This window comes from Mobula birostris, chromosome 31 (genome assembly GCF_030028105.1).
Source record: "Mobula birostris isolate sMobBir1 chromosome 31, sMobBir1.hap1, whole genome shotgun sequence".
Classification (NCBI taxonomy): domain Eukaryota; kingdom Metazoa; phylum Chordata; class Chondrichthyes; order Myliobatiformes; family Myliobatidae; genus Mobula; species Mobula birostris.
The window spans coordinates 38607269-38627813 of NC_092400.1; the positions used below are offsets into that span (position 1 = coordinate 38607269).

General features: G+C 44.3%; 1 protein-coding gene across 1 annotated transcript in view; it reads left to right on the forward strand.

Annotated features, from left to right (window-relative positions):
* The window catches only part of slc7a4 (solute carrier family 7 member 4), a 95470-nt gene extending 75495 nt beyond the window's left edge, over positions 1-19975 (forward strand). Inside the window, exons 3-5 of the mRNA XM_072248047.1 lie at positions 9734-10401; positions 16036-16144; positions 19447-19975. Of these exons, the coding sequence (XP_072104148.1) occupies positions 9734-10401; positions 16036-16144; positions 19447-19640 (971 nt within the window). The 3' untranslated portion in view covers positions 19641-19975. The remainder of the gene's footprint in view (positions 1-9733; positions 10402-16035; positions 16145-19446) is intronic.
* The last annotated feature ends 570 nt before the right edge of the window (positions 19976-20545 follow it).

Here is a 20545-nt window from a genome sequence, read left to right on the forward strand (position 1 = left end):
AACTGCCCACAGTACTCCAAGTGAGGTCTCACCAGCGCCTTATACAGCCTCAACATCACACCCCTGCTCCTATACTCTAGAAATGAATGCCAACATTGCATTCGCCTTCTTCACTACCGACTCAACCTGGAGGTTAACCTTAAGGGTATCCTGTACGAGGACTCCCAAGTCCAGTTGCATCTCAGAACTTTGAATTCTTTCTCCATTTAAATAATAGTCTGCCCATTTATTACTTCTGCCAAAGTGCATAACCATACACTTTCCAACATTGGACTTCATTTGCCACTTCTTTGCCCATTCTTCCAATCTATCCAAGTCTCTCTGCAGACTCTCCGTTTCCTCAGCATTACCGGCCCCTCCACCTATCTTCGTATCGTCAGCAAACTTAGCCACAAAGCCATCTATTCCATAATCCAAATCGTTGATGTACAATGTAAAAAGAAGTGGCCCCAACACTGATCCCTGTGGAACACCACTGGTAACCGGCAGCCACCCAGAATAGGATCCCTTTATTCCCACTCTCTGTTTCCTGCCAATCAGCCAATGCTCTATCCATGTATGTAACTTTCCCGTAATTCTATGGGCTCTTATCTTGTTAAGTAGCCTCATGTGTGGCACCTTGTCAAAGGCCTTCTGAAAATCCAAATATACAACATCCACTGCATTTCCCTTGTCTAGCCTACTGGTAATTTCCTCAAAAAATTGTAATAGGTTTGTCAGGCAGGATTTTCCTTTAAGGAATTCATGCTGAGTTCTGCCTATTTTGTCATATGCCTCCAGGTACTCTGTAACCTCATCTTGACAATCGGCTCCAACAACTTCCCAACCACTGATGTCAAGCTAGCAAGTCTATAATTTCCTTTTTGCTTCCTTGCCCCCTTCTTAAATAGCAGAGTGACATTTCCAATCTTCCAGTCCTCCGGAACCATACCAGAATCTATCGACTTTTGAAAGATCATCGCTAATGCCTCCGCAATCTCCACAGCTACTTCCTTCAGAACACGAGGGTGCATTCCATCTGGTCCGGGAGATTTATCTACCTTTAGACTATTCAGCTTTCTGAGTACGTTCTCTGTCATAATTGTGACTGCGCACACTTTTCTTCCCTGCCACCCTTGAATGTCCAGTATACTGCTGATGTCTTCCTCAGTGAAGACTGATGCAAAATACTCGTTCAGTTACTCTGCCATCTCCTTATCTCCCATTACAATTTCTCCAGCATCATTTTCTATCGGTCCTATATCTACTCTCACCTGTCTTTTACTCTTTATATACTTGAAAAAGCTTTTCGTATCCTCTTTGATATTATTTGCTAACTTTCTTTCATAGTTAATCTTTTCCCTCTTAATGACCTTCTTTGTTTCCTTTTGTAAGGTTTTAAAAACTTCCCAATCCTCTGTCTTCCCACTAATTTTTGCTTCCTTGTATGCCCTCTCCTTTGTTTTAACTTTGGCTTTGACTTCTCTTGTCAACCATGGTTGCATCCTTTTTCCATTCAAAAATTTCTTCTTTTTTGGAATATACCTGTCTTGCACCTTCCTCACTTCTCGCATAAACTCCAGCCACTGCTGCTCTGCCGTCTTTCCCGTCAGTGTCACTTTCCAGTCAACTTTGGCCAGTTCCTCTCTCATGCCACTGTGATTTCCTTTACTCCACTGAAATACCGACACATCAGATTTCAGCTTCTCTTTTTCAAATTTCACAGTGAACTCAATTGTGTTACGATCACTGCCTCCTAAGGGTTCTTTCACCTCAATCTCTCTAATCACTTCCGGTTCATTGCACCTTTTGTCCTCACGGTTCCGTACCTCTATCTGGACCATGTCACGTCTATCCGTTGCACCTGCTCTCCTCCATCATTGGAAGTGTGCAGAGCCAAGGCCTTGCCATACCAGGCATGGGTTGCCGATTGGAAAAATGGGCTGAAAATGGCAGATGGAATTTAATGCAGACAAGTGTGAGATTTTGCACTTCGGTAGGACCAACCAGGTGGGTCTTACACAGTGAACGGTCGGGCACTGAGGAGTGTGGTAGAACAAAGGGATCTGGGAATACAAATCCATAATTCATTGAAAGTGGTAGATAGGGTTGTAAAGAAAGCTTTTGGGATATTGGCCTTCATAAATAAATGCATTAAGTACAGGGGATGGGATGTTATGCTGAAGTTGTATAAGACATTGCAAGGCCTAAAAGAGTACTGTGCACAGTTTTGGTCACCTAACTGCAGGGAAGATGTAAATAAGGTTGAAAGAGTACAGAGAAAATCTACAGGGATTCTGCTGGGTTGGGAGGACCTGAGTCATAAGGAAAGGTTGAATAGATTAGGACTAAATTCCTTGGAATGTTGAAGATTGAGAGGAAATTTGATAGAGAAATACAAAATTATGAGGGGTATAGATAGGATAAATGCAAACAGGCTTTTTCTATGGAGGTTGGGTAGGAATACAACCAGAATGTCATGGGTTAGGAGTGAAAGGTGAGAATTTTAAGGGGAACATGAGAGGGAACTTCTTCACTCAGAGGATAGTGAGATTGTGGAATGAGTTACCTGTGCAAGTGGTGTATGGGAGCTTGATTTCAATGTTTAAGAGAAGTTTGGATAGGTACAGGGATGGTAGGGCTATGGTGGGCTATGGTCCCATTGCAAGTCGATAGGAGTGGCAGTTTAAAGGGTGTGGGATGGACTAAATGGGCTGAAAAGCCTGTTTCTGTGTTGTACTTTTCTATAACTCTCTGAATAATTCCTACAGTAGTGTGAGAGCATGCTGCTGGGTGGCAATCGGGCAATCTTCACTTTAAACATCTTATTGTATGCAGACTGGGTGTTATTTGTGAAGAGAAGCATGGGCGGTCACAACAAGGCCAGGCTTGTTCACATCACCTCTGGAGGGGACTTTAAAATGGACGTCCACGCTCATAGATAGAGGAGACTGAATACAATGGTAGCAGCTCATCCTTGTAAGTTCTGTATCTGTAATTAAAGTCTGAAATAAGAGAGTCTGCAGATGTTGGAGTCTGGAGCAGCAAACAAACCGCTGGGGGAGTTCAGCAGGTCAGGCAGTACCTATGGAGAAAAAGACCCTTCATCGGGACTGGGAAGGAAGGGGGCAGAAGCCAGAATAAAATTGGGGGTGGGGGGAGAAAGAGAAAGATAGCAGGTGAGGAATGAGACCAGGTGAGGGGAAATATGGGTGGGGGAGAGGGATGAAATGGGAAACTGCGAGGTGATAGGTAGAAGAGATAAACAATTGAAGAAGGAGGACTCTGATAGGAGGGAACAGTGGACGATGGAAGAAGGGGCCCACAAGTTAGCCAGTCACAGATCGCCTGCATTTCCTTAGCAAGTCAGAGTGAGGCTCCTCTGTCTCCATATTAGTTGTGGTGTTTTTGTCTCCTGGCTCCAGTGTTAAGGGTAATGAGCATGGAGCCTGTTTGGGTTTAATGAGGGACACTGTTTTAGTTAGCTGCAAGCTTTGAAATGGAATTGTTCTAATTGTTCCGCTCCAAACCTCTCCACCCTGTCTGCCCATAATCCCAGATGAAACTAGAGACTCTCACCCTGCCTGGGCTCTCCCACATCTCTGTGGTCCAGCTCTGCCCAGTGGAGCTGGAAGGTTCAGCTCCCAGTCTTCTGTACCAGCAAGGAGGCCTGAAACTACAAGTAAACCTACACCCAGTTGCCTAGAGTATAGACCCTTAGATCCACATCAAACTGTTGTTAATTAAACTAATCCCTATGCCTACAAAATGTCCACGCTCCTCTTTTCTCTGCACATTCCCGTGCCTATCTGAGACTCTTAAGGGTCTCTCGTATTTGCCCTCACTACGACCAGCAGCATGTTTCAGACATCAACCACTCTGTGTATATAAAAAAAAACTTGTCCCACATGTCTCTTCAACTTTCCTTCTCACCTTAAATGCATGTTCTCTGGTATTAGACATTTCAACCCTGAGAAAGGATACTTACCGGATGTGTAATCTATCTCTGCCTTCCATAAGTTTATAAACTTATATAGATTTCCCCTCAGCCTCTACCACTCTTGAGAAAACAATCCTAGTTTGGTCAACTTTTCTCAGAACACATGTCCTCTAATCAGTTCTGCCAAAGGGTCTCGGCCCGAAACATCGACAGTACTTTTTCTATAATGCTGCCTGGCCTGCTGAGTTTTTCCAGCATTTTGTGTGTGTTGCTTGGATTTCCAACAATTGCAAATTTTCTTTGTTTGTCCTCTAATCCAAGCAGCATCCTGGTAAACCTCTTCTGCACCCTCTCTAAAGCCTCCAAATCCTTCCTGTACAGGGGAGGCAAGAGATGAACGCCGATACAGCTGAACCAGAGTTTTATAAAACTGCAACGTAACTTCTTGACTTGAGAACTCAGTGCTTCAACTAAGAAAAGCAGGCATGCTGTACACTTTCTTTACCATGGAAATGGTGATAGAATCATAGAGCAGAATTCATCTACACTGACTAGTGGCTACCAATGCACATTAATCCCATTACCCAGCCCTTGGTCCAAGGCCCGGGAAATTCACAAGGATTATCCAGCCCAGTAGACAAAAATCAGTGTTTTCGTCTGCTTCTGCTCTTGAGGAACACCTTGCGAATATTTTACTTAAGGAGTAGCACAGCAGAGTAACAGTTACCGTGATGATGTTAGAGACCTGGGTTCAATTCTGCTGCTGTTTGTGAGGAACATAGAAATGTAGAAAACCTACAGCACAATTCAGGCCCTTCGGCACACAAAGTTATGCCGAACATGTCTCTACCTTAGAAATTGCTAGGGTTACTCATAGCCCTCTATTTTTCTAAGCTCCATGTACCTATCCAAAAGTCTCTTAAAAGACCCTCTCGTATCCGCCTCCACCACCATTGCCAGCAGCCCATTCCACACACTCACCCCTCTCTGAGTAAAAAACTTACCCTTGACATCTCCTCAGTACCTAATCCCCAGCACCTTAAACCTGTGCCCTCTTGTGGAAGCCATTTCAGCCCTGGGAAAAAGCCTCTGACTATCCACACGATCAATGCTTCTCATCATCTTATACATCTCTATCAGGTCACCTCTCATCCTCCGTCGCTCCAAGGAGAAAATCCCAAGTTCACTCAACCTGTCTTCATAACGCATGCTCCCCAATCCAGGCAACATCCTTGTAAATCTCCTCTGCACCCTTTCTGTCGTTTGCACATCCTTCCTGTAGTGAGGTGACCAGAACTGAGCACAGTACTCCAAGTGGGGTCTGACCAGGGTCCTATATAGCTGCAACATTACCTCTTGGCTCCTAAATGCAATTCCACGATTGATGAATGCCTTCTTAACCACAGAGTCAACCTGCACAGCTGCTTTGAGCATCCTATGGACTCTGAACCCAAGATCCCTCTGATCGTCCACACTGCCAAGAGTCTTACCATTCAAACTATATTCTGCCATTATACTTGAGTTTGTATATTCTCTCCTTGACCACAAGGCTTTCCGCTGGGTGCTCTGGTTTCCTCCCACATTCCAAAGGCGTACAAGTTGAAGGTTAATTACAAGGATGTAATTGGATAGCATGCGCTCATTGGGCCAAATGGGACTGTAAGACATAGGGGGAGAATTAGGCCATTCAGCCATGATCTTATTGAATGGTAGAGCAGGTTCGATGGGCCAGATGGCCTACTCCTGTTTCTTATGTTAAGTCTGCACCGCCATTCCATTACGGCTGCTTCCGGATCCTGATCAACCCCACATGCCTGATTTCTCACCATATCCTTTGATGCCGTGACCGATTAGGAAACCATCAACTTCCACCTTAAATATACCCACTGACTCGGACTCCACTGCAGTCTGTGGCAGATTCACTACCCTCTGGCTAAAAAAAATTCCTCCTTACCTCTGTTCTAAAGGGTCACCCCTCAATTTTGAGGATGTGCCCTCTATTCTGAATACCCCCACCATAGGAAACATCCTCTCCACATCCACCCTATCTAGTCTTTTAAACATTCGGTAGGTTTCAATAAGATCCCTTCTGCATTCTTCTAATTTCCAGTGAGTACAGGCCCAAAGCTGCCAAATGCTTGTTAACCCCTTCATTCCTGGCTTCAGCCTCGTGAACCTCCCCGGACTCTCTCCAATGTCAGCACATCCTTCCTGAGATACTGTTAGCTCCAAGTGCGGCCTGACTAGTGTCTTATAAAGGCTCGCCATTATCTCCTTGCTTGTATATTCTATTCCCCTTGAAATAAATACCAACATTGCATTTGTCTTCTTTACCACAGACTCAACCTGTGAATTAACCTTCTGGAAGTCCTGCACGAAGACTCCTAAGTCCCTTTGCACCTCTGATGTTTGAACCTTCTCCCCATTTAGATAATAGTCTGCTCTATTGTTCCTTTTACCAAAATGCATTATCATACATTTCCCAACACTATTCCATCTGTCACCTTTTTGCCCTTTCTTTCAATTTGTCTAAGTCCTGCTGCAATCTCATTGCTTCCTCATCACTACCTACCCCTCTACCTATCTTCATATCATTCACAAATTTTGCCACAAAACCATCAATTCCACTATCTAAGTCATTGACAAACAATGAAAAGTAGCAGTCCTAATACTGACCCCTGAGGAACACCATTTGTCTCTGGCAGCCAACCAGAAAAGGCCCCTTTTATTCCCATTTGCTGTCTCCTGCATGTCAGCCATTCCGCTATCCATGCCAGTATCTTTCATGTAATGCTGCAGGAATCTACCTTGATAAGCAGCCTCATGTGTGGCACCTTATCAAACTCCTATCTGAATATCCAAGTAAATGACATCCACTACCTCTCCTTTGTCCACCCTGCTTGTTACTTCCTCGAATACATGCTGTATTTCTGAATGAAAATGTAATGGCATTGGGCTAATCATACCAACGAGAAGCTGGCAGTTCTACTGGGTAATCATACCATTGGGCTAATCATACCAATAACAAGCCAACAGTTCTACTGGGTAATGTGGTTATATGTGGTGTTTGTAACATCAGGCCTCCTTGACACAGAATCATCCACCGCCGCCTTCTGACAGCAGCAATGGTGCCAGGTTCTGACCATCTTTCAGGAAAAACTTCATATCTGGCCTCTCAACTGCACAACCAGCATGAAAGCAAGCTCTTTGGGCCATCAAAACCATCAGTCAACCACTTATATTATTCCAATTCATCCTATGTTATTCCAGTGTTTTATTCTCACTTCATTCTCACATTCTCTCCACAGATTTTATCACTCTCCTACACATTACACGTAATTTACAGCAGACAATTATTCTATCACTCCATATGTCTTTGGGAGGTTGGTGGAGACCAGAGCACTAAGACAAAACACACACAGTCACAGGAGGGATCGTGCAAACTCCACACAGATAGCAGCCCAGTTCGGGGTTGAACCCAGGTTTCTGGCGCCTATGCTACTCTGCTACCCTAGTTTTCACTGATGTTTTTAATGTGCTTCCATTTGATCACATTTTTAAACACAGTACTTGCTATTTATTCTTCTTCTTCATGTGTCTTGCGCGTTACACACCTAGGCGATTATGGCTTTCCACATCGAACGATCCCATGCTGCATCAATGATATCTCGCACACTTAGATCTGTTAGTTCTTTCATAGTGTCCATATATTTTCTTCTGTGCTTTCCTCTTCTGCGTTTCCCAGGCATGCGGTCTTGTAATGTAAGGCATTCTGTCTTTCCCTTTCTGATGACACGGCCCAGGAATTTAAGTTTCCTCTCATTTAATGTCCTCATCAAAGTGCCCACACAAGAAGATCTTTAGAGTACTATCTCATTAGTTACCCTATCTCTAAATAATATTTTCAGCATTCTTCTAAGAAACCATGTTTCTGTCGCTTCTAAGTTTCTTTGGAGTTCTGGTGTTGTAGGTCACGTTTCGGAAGCATACAGCAAGATTGACCAGATGTAACATTTTAGTAACCTAAGCCTTGTTGTCATAGAAATGTGTCTGTTGGTAAAAATGGGTTTCATTTTTTGGACGTAAACACGAGGAATCCTGCAGATGCTGAAAATTCAAGCAACACACATCAAAGTTGCTGGTGAACACAGCAGGCCAGGCAGCATCTCTAGGAAGAGGTACAGTCGACGTTTCGGGCCGAGACTCTTCATCAGCACTAACTGAAGGAAGATCTAGTAAGAGATTTGAGAGGGGGAGGGGGAGATCCAAAATGATAGGAGAAGACAGGAGGGGAAGGGATGGAGCCAACAGCTGGACAGGTGATTGGCAAAAGGGATTAAGCAGGATCTCCCAGTGGCCACACATTTTAATTCCACATCCCATTCCCATTCTGATATGTCTATCCACGGTCTCCTCTACTGTAAAGATGAAGCCACACTCAGGTTGGAGGAACAACACCTTATATTCCGTCTGGGTAGCCTCCAACCTGATGGCATGAACATTGACTTCTCAAACTTCCGCTAAAGCCCCACCTCCCCCTCGTACCCCATCCGTTACTTATTTATATACACACATTCTTTCTCTCTCTCCTCTTTCTCCCTCTGTCCCTCTCCCTATACCCCTTGCCCATCCTCTGGGTTTTTCCCCCCTCCCCCTTTTCCTTCTCCCTGGGCCTCCTGTCCCATGATCCTCTCATATCCCTTTTGCCAATCACCTGTCCAGCTCTTGGCTCCATCCCTCCCCCTCCTGTCTTATCCTATCATTTTGGATCTCCCTCTCCCACTTTCAAATCTCTTACTAGCTCTTCCTTCAGTTAGTCCTGACGAAGGGTCTCAGCCTGAAACGTCGACTGTACCTCTTCCTACAGATGCTGCCTGGCCTGCTCCGTTCACCAGCAACTTTGATGTGTGTTGCTTCACTTTTTGGAAGTTGGTTTTGGCAATGGCAAGTCTTTTTTTTATTTCTACTTTACTTCTAGCATCTTGCAATATAAAGCTACCAAGGTAATTAAAGCAGGTCTTTTGTTCAATCTTTTGGTTACCGATGTACAATTGGCAGTTGGGAGTTGCTATTTATAAGCAACTTTAAAAAATTACACATATTGTAACTCATCCAGAGGTGGGAAAATCTTTTGATAACATGAGCTGTCAGAAGGCGATCAGGGGGAAGCCTTGGTTTGCACAGTTGAGCTTTTGTTGCCACTCCAGTTATATCCAAGTGAGCTAAGTGAATGCCATAGTCGATGTTCAGCATGATCTAACTCATCTTTATTTTATTCATTTAGAGACACAGCATGGTAACAGATTCTTCCGGCCCAACGAGCCTGTGCTGGCCAATTACACCTGTGTGACCCATTAGGCCAGACAGCATCTCTAGGAAGAGGTACAGTCGACGTTTCAGGCCGAGACCCTTCGTCAGGACTAACTGACCTCCTTCAGTTAGTCCTGACGAAGGGTGTCGGCCTGAAACGTCGACTGTACCTCTTCCTACAGATGCTGCCTGGCCTGCTGCGTTCACCAGCAACTTTGATGTGTGTTGCTTGAATTTCCAGCATCTGCAGAATTCCTGTTGTTTGTGTGACCCATTAACCTACTAACCTGTACATCTTTGCCATGTGGAAGGAAACCCAAATGATCGTGGGGAGAACATAGAAATTCCTTCAAGACAGTGGTGGAATTGAACCGGGATTGCTGGTGTTACACTAACTGCCATGTCATGGTGCCACCTGATACCCCGCGCCCCACGGAGATGGTGTTTTTCTTGGTTTATCACTTGAATGTCATTAATCTCTTTTCTCTTCTCCCTCTTCTCAAGCAATGAACACAGTTCTCCTCAGCAACCTCTTTTCCCTCCCCCGGATTGCCTACGCCATGTCTGAGGATGGACTGCTCTTCAAGGTGTTTTCACAGGTGAATCCGATCACCAAGGTCCCTGTGATCGGCATTGTGGTCTTTGGAATCCTGATGGCCATCATGGCACTAGTGTTTGACCTGGAATCTCTGGTGCAGTTCCTATCCATCGGAACACTGCTGGCCTACACCTTCGTCGCTGCCAGCATCATTGCGTTGCGATACCGGGTGGAAAAACCCGACTCTACCCAGTTGCCAGCACCAAGTCAAAATCCTGAACCCCAGGACAGTGGGGGACTGAAAGAGTATGAGTCTTTTTCGGATAAACTCCAGCTGGTGGAGAGACAAAAGTCAACCAAAGTGAAAAGGCAGCCAGGTCAACTGAAGTCCTCCTTTGAGCCTTATTTACGCTTCCTGGATGACTTTGCTCCAGGAGAAATTGTGACAGTGGCAGTAGTCACTCTGGTGGGCTGTTCGGCTTGCCTGGGTTGCATAGTGATCTTTGGTAGCAGCTACCTCCATCTGCCACAGTGGGCTTTCATTTTATTCACCATCCTCTTTACAACTGGCTTTCTCCTCAGCTTGTTCCTCATATGGATTCATGAGCAGCAGCAAAAACTGAGTACCTTTCAGGTAAGTCCTTGCAAGCTTCGCTGTCTTTTCAGGCAGAGTTTGGCATGACACAGAACTGGCATGGATAACTTCCCTCACCTCAACTCCGAATTCTGGAGGTGGAGGGGAAGGAACTGCTCTTCAATGTTTCAGGAACAGCTTCTTCCCCTCCACCATCAGATTTCTAAATGGACAATGAACCCATGAACACTACCTCACTATTTTGTACTACTCATTTAATTTTTTAATATACAGTTTTTCTTATTGTAATTTATAGCTTTTTACTGTATTATGTTGTACTGCTGCCACAAAACAACAAATTTCACAACACATGTCAGTGATGTTAAACCTAACTCTAATCCTGACTCCACAACCTACAGACTCACTTTCAAGGACTCTACAACTCATGTTCTCAGTACTATTAATTATTTTTTAATTTGCTTGATTTGTCTTCTTTTGCATATTGGTTGTTTGGTAGTCTTTGCTTATGTACAGTACTTTTCTTAAATTCTATTGTATTCCTTTATTTTCCTGTAAATTCTTCACAAAGAAGAATATTGTGACAAATATGTACTTAATTTACTTTGAAGTTTGACTTTGAATGGTTTGAGTTATCACTGGCAGAAAGTGTGTGAGGGTGTCTGATGTTGAAAGGCCAGAAACACCCAATGCCTCCACGTTACATTGGCGACAATGTGTCCCAGTGCAACCTAGAATGTCTCTCAGCATCATGCAAGCTGAATTGGATCTTGAACTGAAATGGTGTTCTAGGTCATAAACCTATCAGGAAATAAATTCTATCTATTATTTCCTCACTTAAGACTTAGCCTGCCATTTCAGCTCACACTCTGTGGCAACGCACACAACATGCTGGAGGAACTCAGCAGGTCAGGCAGCACCTATGGAAAAGAATAAACAATCGGCATTTTGGGCCGAGACCCTTCATCAGGACTGTAGGTCGGAAAAGTCGACTGTTTAATTCCCCTCCATAGATGCTGCCTTACTCACTGAGTTCATCCAGCACTTTGTGTGTGTTGTTCAAGATTTATGGCATCTGTAGAATCTCTTGTGTCTCATAAACTGATGTTTTCTGGTATAAGTATGCAAACTTGACAGCAATAATTGGAAAGATAAATTGTTGCACAAAGTGCTATGAATAGTGGGTTCTACTGAACTGCTGCTCACCGGATGCTTTTTTGTTTTTCCACTCCATTCTCTGTAATCACTAGAGACTGTTGTGCATGAAAATCCCAGGAGATCAGCCGTTTCTGAGATACTCAAACTACCCCATCTGACACCAAAATCATTAGGGTTAGATCACTTGGATCACATTTCTTCCCCATTCTGAAGTTTGGTCTGAACAACAACTGAACCTCTTGACCATGTTTGCCTGCTTTTATGCATTGAGTTACTGCCACATGATATCTGCATTAACGAGCAGGTGTACAGATGTGCCTAATAAAGTGGCCACTGAGTGTATTCCTGAGTCATGAACAATTAACCAGTTATCCAGCATGAAGTCCAAGTCAAATTCCACCCTTCACATTTTGGATCCACCCATACAGAATATTCAATCTATCTCGTGTTTCTCTAAACGCTGCTCTTGGCACATGCTAAGATCCTCGCCCGTACATGCTTTCCGCAACAGCACTGACTCTCTGTCTCAGGGCTACCCTGGATAGAGTGGGCATGTGGAGGATGTGTCCATAGTAGGAGAGTCTAAGATCCCAGAGCACAGATTCGGAATAAAGGGACATACCTTTAGAACAGTACTTGCAGTGGTTAGAGCAAAAATTGGATCAGCCATGATGGCGATGGGCCAAATGGCCTAATTCTGCTCCTATATCTTATGGCCTAAAGGTTAGTACAATGCTTTACAGCAGCTAGCTGTGAAATAGGGGTTTGATTCTCTCCACTGTCTGAGAGGAGTTTGTATGTTATAACACAATTAGATGTTCTGCCATTCTGCTGTGGCTGATTTTTTTCCCCCTCAACACCATTCTCCTGCCTTCTCCCTGTAAACTTTGATGTCCTGACTAATCAAGAACCCATTAACCTCTGCTTTAAATATACCCGATGACTTGGCCTCCACAGCCACCTGTGGCAATGAATTTCACAGATTCACCACTCTCTGGCTAAAGAAATTCCATCTCATCCTCATTCTAAATGGACGACCATCTAGTGTTGAAAGGACTAGAAAAGGTGGATGTAGAGAGGACGTTTCCTATGGTGGGGGTATCCAGAACTAGAGGGCACAGCCTCAAAATTGAGGGATGACCTTTTAGAATGGAGGAAAGATGGATTTTTTTCTTAGCCAGAGAGTGGTGACTCTGTGGAATGCTCTGCCACAGACTGCACTGGAGGCCAAGTTCATGGGTATATTTAAGGCGGAAGTTGATAGTTTCCTGATCGGTCAGGGCATCAAAGGGATTATGGCGAGAAGGCAGGTACATGGGATTGAGTAGGATCAGCCATGATGGATAGTGAAGTGGATTCGATGGGCTGAATGGCTTAATTCTGCTCCTATGTCTTATGGTCTTAAGGATCTCTGGTCCTTGAATCACCCTCTACAGGAAACATCTCTCCATATCCATTCTGTCCAGGTCTTTCAATATTTGATAGGCTTCAATGAGATCCCCCTCATTCTTCTAAACTTCAGCAAGTACAGGCACAGAGCCATCAAATGCTCATTTGTTAACCCTTTCATTCATGGGATCATTCTTGTGAACCTCCACTGGACTCTCTTCAATGCCAGCACATCCTTTTCTTAAATAATGGGCCCAAAACTGCTCACAGTACAAGTGCAGTCTGACCAATGCCTTATAAAGCCTCAGCATCACATCCTTGGCCTTAAATTCTAGTCCTTTGAAAATGAATGCTAACATTGAATTTGCATTGCTTACCACTAACTCAACCTGCAAGTTAACCTTTAGGGAATCATGCATGAGGACTCTCAAATCCCTTTACACCTCTGGTTTTTGAATTTTAACCCCATTTAGAAAACAGACTATGCCTTTATTCCTTCCACCAAAGTGCATGACCATACACTTCCCTACACTATCTTCCACTTCTTTGCCCATTTTCCCAATCTGTCGAAGTCCTTTTGCAGACTGCCTGCTTTCTCAACACTACCTGCTCCTCCACCTGTCTTTATATTGTCTGCAAACTAGGCCATAAAACTATCAATTACATCATCCGAATCATTCGTGTATAATGTGAAAAGGAGCAGTTCCTTTTACCATCCCCTGTGGAACACCACTGGTCACCAACAGCCAACCAGAAGTTTTTTCCCCACTCTGCCTCATTTCATTTAAGATAAGATTAGATTTATCTGCCACATGTGTATCGAAACAAACAGTGAAATGCCTCGTTTTGTGTCAAATCAAACCAGTGGGGATTGTGCTGGACAGATTGGCAGGTATGATATTGTGGCCATCACTGAGACGTGGCTAAAGGATGCCTGTCTCTGGGAGCTGAACCTCCAAGGATACATGGTGTATCGGAAGGATAGGAAGGTAGGCAGAGGGGGAGGCGTGGCTTTATTGGTAAGAAATGATATTAAATCATTAGAAAGAAGTGATATAGGATCGGAAGGTACAGAATCCTTATGGGTTGAGCTAAGAAATCGCAGGGGTAAAAGGATGGCAGTTATTTATAGGCCTCCAAACAGCTGCAGTGATATGGACTAGAAATTACAACAGGAAGTAGAAAAGGCTTGTCAGAAGAGCAGTGTTATGATAATTGTGGGGGATTTTAACATGCGAGTGGATTGGGAAAATCAGGTCGGCACTGGACCTCAAGAGAGAGAATTTGTAGAATGTCTGCGAGGTGGCTTTTTAGAACAGCTCATTGTTGAGCCCACTAGGGGATCGGCTGTATTGGATTGGGTATTGTGTAATGAACCGGAGGTTATTAGAGAGACTGAGGTGAAGGAACCCTTAGGAGGCAGTGATCATAACATGGTTGAGTTCACTGTGAAATTAGAAAAAGAGAAGCTGAAATCTGATGTGTCAGTATTTCAGTGGAGTGAAGGAAATTACAGTGGCATGAGAGAGGAACTGGCCAAAGTTGACTGGAAAGGGACACTGGCGGGAAAGACAGCAGAGCAGCAGTGGCTGGAGTTTATGCGAGAAGTGAGGAAGGTGCAAGACAAAGTTTCTCCACTCTTCCTTGGAGTTTAGAAGATTGAGGGGAGACCTCATAGAAACATTTCGAATGTTGAAAGGCATGGACAGAGTGGATGTGGCAAAGTTGTTTCCCATGATGGGGGAGTCTAGTACGAGAGGGTATGACTTAAGGATTGAAGGGCGCCCATTTAGAACAGAAATGCGAAGAGATGTTTTTAGCCAGAGGGTGGTGAATCTATGGAACTTTTTGTCACGGGCAGCAGTGGAGGCCAAGTCATTGGCTGTATTGAAGGCAGAGATTGACAGGTATCTGAGTAGCCAGGGCATCAAAGGTTATGGTGAGAAGGCGGGGGAGTGGGACTAAATGGGAGAATGGGTCAGCTCATGATAAAATGGCGGAGCAGACTCGATGGGCCGAATGGCCGACTTCTGCTCCTTTGTCTTGTGGTCTTATGGACACTTGGAGACCTGTCCAGCACAATCCCCACTGGTTTGATTTGACACAAAACGAGGCATTTCACTGTTTGTTTCGATACACATGTGGCAGATAAATCTTATCTTAAATGAAATGAGGAAGAATTTCTTTAGCCAGAGAGTGGTGAATCTGCGGAATTCATTGCCGTAAACGGCTGTGGAGTTCCAGTCATTGGATGTAAGGCAGAGATTGTTGGGTGAAGAAAGTGGATGGGCTACAGCAAAAGAAGACTACAAACATATACTCAGTGGCTACCTTACAAGAGGTACCAAATAAAGTGGCCACTTAGTTTAAAACAATACAGCACAGAAACAGCAATGTTGTGCCAAACTAATTAAACTAGTAATTAAAAGCCTGTTCAATTGATCTGGTGAGGATAACAGACAATAAGTGCAGGAGTAGGCCATTCGGCCCTTCGAGCCAGCACCGCCATTCACTGTGATCATGGCTGATCATCCACAATCAGTACCCTGTTCCTGCCTTCTCCCGATATCCCTTGACTCCACTATCATTAAGAGCTCTATCTAACTCTTTCTTGAAAGCATCCAGAGAATTGGCCTCCACTGCCTTCTGAGGCACAGCACTCCACAGATCCACAACTCTCTGGGTGAAAAAGTTTTTCCTCAACTCCGTTCTAAATGGCCTACCCCTTATTCTTAAACTGTGGCCTCTGGTTCTGGACTCCCCCAACATCGGGAACATGCTTCCTGCCTCTAGTGTGTCCACTCCCTTAATAATCTTATATGTTTCAATCAGATCCCCTCTCATCCTTCTAAATTCCAGTGTATACAAGCCCAGTCGCTCCAATCTTTTGACATATGACAGTCTCACCATCCCGGGAATTAACCGTGTGAACCTCCGCTGCACTCCCTCAATAGCAAGAATGTCCTTCCTCAAATTTGGAGACCAAAACTGTAGACAATACTCCAGGTGTGGTCTCACCGGGGCCCTGTACAACTGCAGAAGGACCCCTTTGCTCCTATACTCAACTTCCCTTGTTACTTCAATGTAATTTACAATGAGTTGTATTACTGATACATTATATCTCCACAGGTTCCACTGGTGCCCTTGATTCCAGCTGTGAGTATTTTACTGAACGTGTTCCTGATGTTAAAGCTCAGTTTGATGACCTGGGTGAGATTTGCCATTTGGTTAGCTATAGGTATGAAAACTTCATTCTATCACTTGTTTCCCTATTTACTGAGGTCGTGTTGACCTGCTTGGAGATTTGTGAATCTGGGCTATTGTTAACACACAAAAACTGCAAAAGGGGAATTCAGCAGGTCAGGCAGCATCAAACCTCCAGCTCCTAAACAGCTCCCCAGTCTCGCAAGGTATTGGCATAAAGCACTTACCAGCACATCATTTGGTGCATTGGCTGGTAACATAAACACCACAATTCACTGTGTTTTTGATAAATGAGGAAACCATAGAAACCATAGGAAAACTACAGCACAGAAACAGGCCTTTTGGCCCTTCTTAGCTGTATTGAACCATTTTCTGCCTAGTCCCACTGACCTGCACACGGACCATATCCCTCCATACACCTCCCATCCATGTATCTGTCCAATTTATTCTTAAATGTTAAAAAAGAACCCGCATTTACCACCTCGTCTGGCAGCTCATTCCACACTCCCACCACTCTGTGTGAAGAAGCCCCCCCAAAATCCCCCAATGTTCTCTTTAAACATTTCCCCCTTCACCCTTAACCCATGTCCTCTGGTTTTTTCCTCCCCTTGCCTCAGTGGAAAAAGCCTGCTTGCATTCACTCTATCTATACCCATCATAATCTTATATACCTCTATCAAATCTCCCCTCATTCTTCTACGCTCCAGGGAATAAAGTCCTAACTTATTCAACCTTTCTCTGTAACTGAGTTTCTCAACTCCCAGCAACATCCTTGTAAACCTTCTCTGCACTCTTTCAACCTTATTAATATCCTTCCTGTAATTTGGTGACCAAAACTGAACACGATACTCCAGATTCGGCCTCACCGATGCCTTGTACAACCTCACCATAACATTCCAGCTCTTATACTCAATACTTTGATTAATAAAGGCCAATGTACCAAAAGCTCTCTTTACGACGCTATCTACCTGTGACGCCACTTTTAGGGAATTTTGTATCTGTATTCCCAGATCCCTCTGTTCTACTGCACTCCTCAGTGCCTTACCATTTACCCTGTATGTTCTACCTTGGTTTGTCCTTCCAAAGTGCAATACCTCACACTAATCTGTATTAAACTCCATCTGCCATTTTTCAGCCCATTTTTCCAGCTGGTCCAAATCCCTCTGCAAGCTTTGAAAACCTTCTTCACTGTCCACTACACCTCCAATCTTTGTATCATCAGCAGATTTGCTGATCCAATTTACCACATTATCATCCAGATCATTGATATAAATGACAAATAACAATGGACCCAGCACTGATCCCTGTGGCACACCACTAGTCACAGGCCTCCACTCTGAGAAGCAATCCTCTACTACCACTCTTTGGCTTCTTAGCACCTCTCCATGTATACCTAGCGACTGAGTTTTCCTAACTAACCTCCCATGTGGGACCTTGTCAAAGGCCTTATTGAAGTCCATGTAGACAACATCCACTGCCTTCCCTTCATCCACTTTCCTGGTAACCACCTCGAAAAACTCCAATAGATTGGTCAAACATGACCTACCACACACAAAGCCATGTTGACTCTCCCTAATAAGTCCCAGTCTATCCAAATGCTTGTAGATTCTGTCTCTTAGTACTCCCTCCAATAACTTACCCACTACCGACGTCAAATTTACCGGCCTATAATTTCTCGGGTTACTTTTTGATCCTTTTTTAAACAACAGAACAACATGAGCTATCCTCCAATCCTCCGGCACCTCACCCATAGATACCGACATTTTAAATATATCTGCCAGGGCCCCTGCAGTTTCAACACTAGTCTCCTTCAAGGTTTATCCACTTTAATTTTAATTTGCCTCAAGATAGCAAGCACCTCCTCCTTTTCAATCTGTACAGTTTCCATGATTTGCTTCCCTTAATTCCATAGACTTCATGCCAGTTTCCTTAGTAAATACAGACGCAAAAAAACCATTTAAGATCTCCCCCATTTCTTTCGGTTCCGCACATAGCCGACCACTCTGATCTTCAAGAGGACCAGTTTTATCCCTTACAACCCTTTTACTCTTAATATACCTGTAAAAGCTCTTTGGATTATCCTTCACTTTGACTGCCAAGGCAACGTCATGTCTTCTTTTAGCCCTCCTGATTTCCTTCTTAAGTACGTTTGTATTTTCTTGCACTTTTTATACTCCTCAAGCACCTTATTTACTCCGTTTCCTATACATGTCATACATTTCTCTCTTCTTTATCAGAGTTGCAATATCCCTTGAGAACCAAGGGTCCTTATTCCTATTCACTTTGCCTTTAATCCTGACAGGAACATACAAGCTCTGCACTCTTAAAATTTCTCCTTTGAAGGCTTCCCACTTACCGATCACATCCTTGCCAGAGGATGTCCCAATCCATGCTGCTTAGATCCTTTCTCATTTCTTCATATTTGGCCTTCTTCCAGTTCAGATCCTCAGGAGTCACCTATTTTCATCCAAAACTGCCTAAGGGTTGCACGGTAGCATAACGGTTAATGTAGTCACCTCACAGTGAGATTGGGGTTCGATTCCCACCGCATCTGTAAGGAGTTTGTGTGTAATCCCTATGGCCCCATGGGTTTCCTTCAGGTGCTCCAGTTTACATTCCAAAGATATGCGGTGAGGTTTGTATGTTGTGCATGTTAAGTTGGCACTGGACTGCCCAGCACAATCCCACTGACTTAATTTGATGCAAACACTGCATTTCACTGTTCATGTGACAAATAAAGCAAATCTTTAAGATCTTTGTATTTACTTAACAAGTTCATTTCAGCAGGGACAAGGCCCTCTGCCCTCCAATACTGCCGAAGCTATCAAAACCCATTACTCTAACCCTACATAAACGCCATCTTTTATTCTCCCCTCTTTCCCATCAGCTCCCCCTACACTCTACCACTTATCTCGTGGCCAATTAATCTACCAACCAACATGCCTTTAGGATATGAGAAGACAAAGCACCCAGAGGAAACCTAGGCCGCCGTAAGGTGAATGTGGTGTGATTCAATGTTATGTCACCAATCTATCATTCTTTGATAACTTTGGGATGTTTTAGAGCATCAAAGGCAATAAACAGTCAACATTTTGGGCAGAGTGCTGATGAAGGATCTCGGCCTGAAACGTCAACTGTTTATTCCTTTCCTCAGGTGCTGCCTGACGTGCTGAGTTCCTCCAGCATTTCTGTGTGTTAGATTAGTAATGAAGTTGGTTTTTTATCATTATCAAATGCATCAAGGTTCAGTGAAACCCTTGTCTTGCATTCTCTTTATACAGATCAAATTATTGTTGATAACTTTGGAGCTTCTAATACCATCTTCTCTGTTGAAAGGTTTTCTTGTCTATTTTGGTTATGGGATATGGAACAGCAAGGAGAACCTGAGAGAGCCCAGAGCTCGGAACGTCAGCGCCCGCTACATCGTACTCCCCAGCGGCAGCTTGGTGGAGACTGTCCAGACTGTGCAACCAGAATCACAGGGTGCCACAGGTTTGGGGGTGATGACTGAAGAAGAGGAGGGCCGATAGTAGTGAGCATGGGCCAGTCAACTTTGAGGGGGAAATTCCCTTCAATGCTTGCCCCTCTATAGCTGCCACCACCACCACCCTATGCCTCACTGTCCCAGAAGCAGACGGGCAGAGTCCCCGTACTCGTCACTGGGATTGCGGGGTTCTGGATCTCACCACTCGCTGCATTGATGTTCATTTCTCTCCATGGCTGCTGGAACTTAGTTCCAGATTGAAATAAGCGATGCACAAAACACTGGAGGAACTCAGCAGGTCGGACAGCATCTATGGAGAGGAAGAAACAGTCAATGGATTGGACCAAGACCCTTCATCAGGACTGTAAAGGAAGGGGCAAAAGCCAGAATAAGAAGGTGGGGGGAGGGGAAAAAGTACAAGCTGGCAGGTGATAGGGGAGAAGAGGTGGATGGGTGGGGAAGTGGGGGGGAAGGAGATAATTGGAAAAGGTAAGAGGGTTGAAGAAGTAGCAATCTGATAGGAGAGTGGACCATGGGAGAAAGGAAAGGAAGAGGGGCACCAGAAGGAAGAGATGGGCAGTTGACAAAAAGAGAAAGGATGAGAGGGGAATTGGAATGAGGAATGGAAAAAGACAAACTGGGTGGGGGCAGAAATTACTGGAAGCTAGAGAAAATCGGTGTTACTGTCATGAGGTTGGGGGCTACCCAGATGGAATATAAAGAGTTGCTTTTCTGACCTGAATGTGGTCTCATTGTGGCAGTAGAGGAGGCAATGGACTGACATGTTGAGTGGAAATGGGAAGTCAAATTGAAACAGGTAACTTGGGGGAAGATCCTGCCTTTTGTGGCGGACAAATCAAAACCTCACAGTTGATCATTTCTAATTCAGTACAGGGGCTCACCACTAGGGGAGCACTTCAGGCAAATCCTTGACGTGGTGGTTTGGGCATC